Genomic DNA, 3,226 nt, shown 5'->3' with positions numbered 1-3,226 from the left:
CAGAGGAAGTTTTCCTGAGCTGACACATTCTTACTAGCTGTCATGGTAGAACCAGTTTAAGAAATGCACTGAACACTAAGATGTTCCAATGACAAAAAACTGGTTCATAGACGTTGACTTCTGCTTAATGATTTTAGTATATTTGCAAGCTGTAGCAAGTAAAACATGAAACCTCCCCTGCCTAATTATCTAACCCGTGAGTAGCAGTGGCTACGTGGGCTCTAAGTAGAATGTGTGCTGAGCATGGGGGCGGCGTAAGAATGACGGTGTTCCTAATTCCAGCTTGTGAATCTGACCTGTTACTCTTACCCTTCTTATGCCTTCATCCATTGTCTCTTTCGGCACCTTCCAGTTCTTGCCGTTTAACTGGGGCATACCAGTGCTAGGTGTGCCTGCTCCTGAATCCTGTGGGCTGAGGTAGGCAACGTGTCTACAGTTTCATAAAGCACACTCTGTGAGTCGCCCTTCTCAGCGCCCCCATCACCTCCTTGTTTCTCAGGCTATAGATGATGGGGTTGAGCATTGGGGTAAGGATTGTGTAGAAGACAGCCAAAATCTTGTCCTCTGCTGGGGATCGGAGGGATCTTGGGCGTAAATAGGTGTAAGCAAAGGGTACATAGTAGAAGGTCACCACAGTGAGGTGAGTGCTACAGGTAGAACAGGCCTTCTTCTTCCCTGCCCCAGAATGCATACGGTAGACAGCAAGAAAAACCCGACCGTAGGAGCACACTATAGCAGTGAATGGAAACACAAGAAAGAGGACGGTGCTCACAAAGACTGTGTACTCATAGAACCAGGTGTCCATGCAGGCCAGAGTCAACATGGCAGGCACGTCACAGAAGAAATGGTTGATGGCTCTGGATTGGCAATAAGGGATATGGAGTGCATATCCAGTGTGAGCACAGGAGTTAATGGAGCCCAGCATCCAAGATCCTATTATCATCAGCACACAGACTCTTTTGTTCATACGTATGGGATAGTGGAGAGGAAAACAAATAGCCACATAACGATCATAGGCCATAGAAGCCAGCAACAGTGTTTCTGCTCCTCCAAAGGTCAAGAAGAGGAAGATCTGAAGCCCACACCCAATGAAGGAGATGTACTTACTACCCAACATGAAATCAGAAGCCATTTTGGGGACAATGGTGGAGATGTAATTTAAATCAATGAGCGAAAGCTGACTGAGTAAAAAATACATGGGAGTGTGAAGCTGGGTATCCAGGAGGATGAGGAGGATCATGGACAGGTTGGCAATCCAAGCTGTCAGGAAGATGAGAATAACAAGAATGAAGAGGAACAGGCCAGTTCTTGATGATGGGAACAGCCCCAATAAGATAAAGCCTGTATATGTTTGATTATAATTATCCATCAGGTGTTCATGTAGATTTTCCTAGAAGCACACGCAGCAATGTTACATATGAAACAATGAGATAATTTAATTCATTATTTTCATCAGACAGGGACATACTCATACCTCTGAAGCAAAGCATACTGTACTTTGAAAATCGATCCTTCATGTCCTCTTCATATATAAATCTGAAGGACACAAACATAAATGGACATGGATAAAATACCTTACAGAAATGTGCGAACCTATAAAAATAGTATATTTCCATGATGATTATATTAGAATATGGATATTTTAGTTCTTAACAATGAGAAATGTCATAACATGAGACCTGATGCTATATGTGTAGAAATTAATGTAAATATTTAAAATATAGGTCTACAGTTTGATACATTTTTGTTCCAAATCACAATGACTTTTACTGTACTTCAGTCCTAAAACACATACAGTGTGAATCACTCAGAAACTCTTATGTATACTTTTATATTAATATACCAGTTTTTTCTTTTTGTCATTATTTGTTATTTCTTCAAAAGACTGTAAAAATGCTTATTGACAAGTGTCAATTACACAGTCTTTCTCTTTTCCATCTTCACATTCAAAACAGTGTAAATAGACCCTCTTTGTGGACATCTGTATACATTCATTCCATAAAGGGGGCCTATATTTTGTCTTCCCCTTCTCAAAAGCTTACACAGCATTTTGCTTTACTTCCCAACACCACTTTTTACTCATTCTTTATTTCCTTTCTTTTTATCTAGAACCATATTTTTTATTTCAATATGTGTGTGAATTTAAGCACATGAATTTACATTTTTTTCCTTTGAGAATTAATTGAAATGATGAAAAATAAATGTTATACATTAAAAAGCATGTGAACTACTGAGCAGAGGAACAAGTAGGAATGAGAACTCATGACCTTGCAGGGGAGATTCACTGAATGAGAACTCAGGGCCTTCAGAGGAGATTCAATGATGGGGTGGAGTCAGGTTCTTAGACGCTGGAAAGGAAAAGCATCCTCAGTCTTCAGAGTGAGAATGAACTGGGAGAGTTTCCTCCAAAGAATGCTATCAGTAGAAGGCTCAGCATGCTGGACCCAGAAAAGGGTGATGTTTCTCAATACTAGAGTCAAAGGGCACCAGCAAAGAAATCTGCACATGAAACAGGCAGGTATAGCACTTAAGGATAAGCAAATCACACACACACACAAACAAACACAGAATGAGTTAGAAATTATCAGTTTGAAAAATGCAGGAGATTTTTATCAGAAAAATTAGCAACTACTAAAACTAAAATTATAATATTTGATAAAATACTGTCAACAGAATATTCAAAATGAATTGGAAGGCACTTGAAAATACAACATAATAAAAGCTTTTAAGTTAATATACAGGCTGGTGAGAGGCTCAGCAATTAAGAACACTAGCTGCTCTTGCAGAGGACCTATGTTTGATTCCCAGCACCCACAAGATGCCTAACTGTCCATGACTCCATTTCCAGGAGATCCAATAACCATTTCTGACCTCCACGGGCACTGCACAACACAGGTGTACTTGCATACACGTGAGCAATACAATCATACACATTAAATAAAAGTAATAAATAAAATATAAATGTATTTATTTTCCCCTATTGTTAATTGAGTTTTATACAACAATTCACAGATAAAAATATATTATAAATGAAACATGTAAATAAATAAAATTAAATAGGAAATATAATTAGGGATCTAAGGTTAGATATTTATGCATTCTTATAAGACTTCCTAAAAAGCATATGGCAAAATAATTAACGAGTTAGTGTTACCAAATGAAAATAGTTTCTCAGAACTGAAACATCATGTATATTATGTAGAAAAGTAATTTCTTGAAAAGTAAC

General features: G+C 38.3%; 1 protein-coding gene across 1 annotated transcript; it reads right to left on the bottom strand.

Annotated features, from left to right (window-relative positions):
- Positions 1 to 430: 430 nt before the first annotated feature.
- On the bottom strand, positions 431 to 1,399 carry LOC103731619 (olfactory receptor 2L3-like). Its single transcript, XM_008829986.2, has one exon. It carries the CDS (start codon positions 1,367 to 1,369, stop codon positions 431 to 433), a length of 939 nt encoding a protein of 312 aa, XP_008828208.1. The 5' UTR covers positions 1,370 to 1,399.
- Positions 1,400 to 3,226: the final 1,827 nt, after the last annotated feature.

The sequence above is a fragment of the Nannospalax galili genome, unplaced genomic scaffold, assembly GCF_000622305.1.
Source record: "Nannospalax galili isolate Female #2095 unplaced genomic scaffold, S.galili_v1.0 scaffold7395, whole genome shotgun sequence".
NCBI lineage: Eukaryota > Metazoa > Chordata > Mammalia > Rodentia > Spalacidae > Nannospalax > Nannospalax galili.
This window is presented reverse-complemented; position numbering and strand designations above follow the sequence as displayed.

What these genes read in the sequence shown, in the direction of transcription:
- LOC103731619 (XM_008829986.2), bottom strand. Translation starts at nt 1,369, where the DNA reads ATGGATAATTATAATCAAACATATACAGGCTTTATCTTATTGGGGCTG.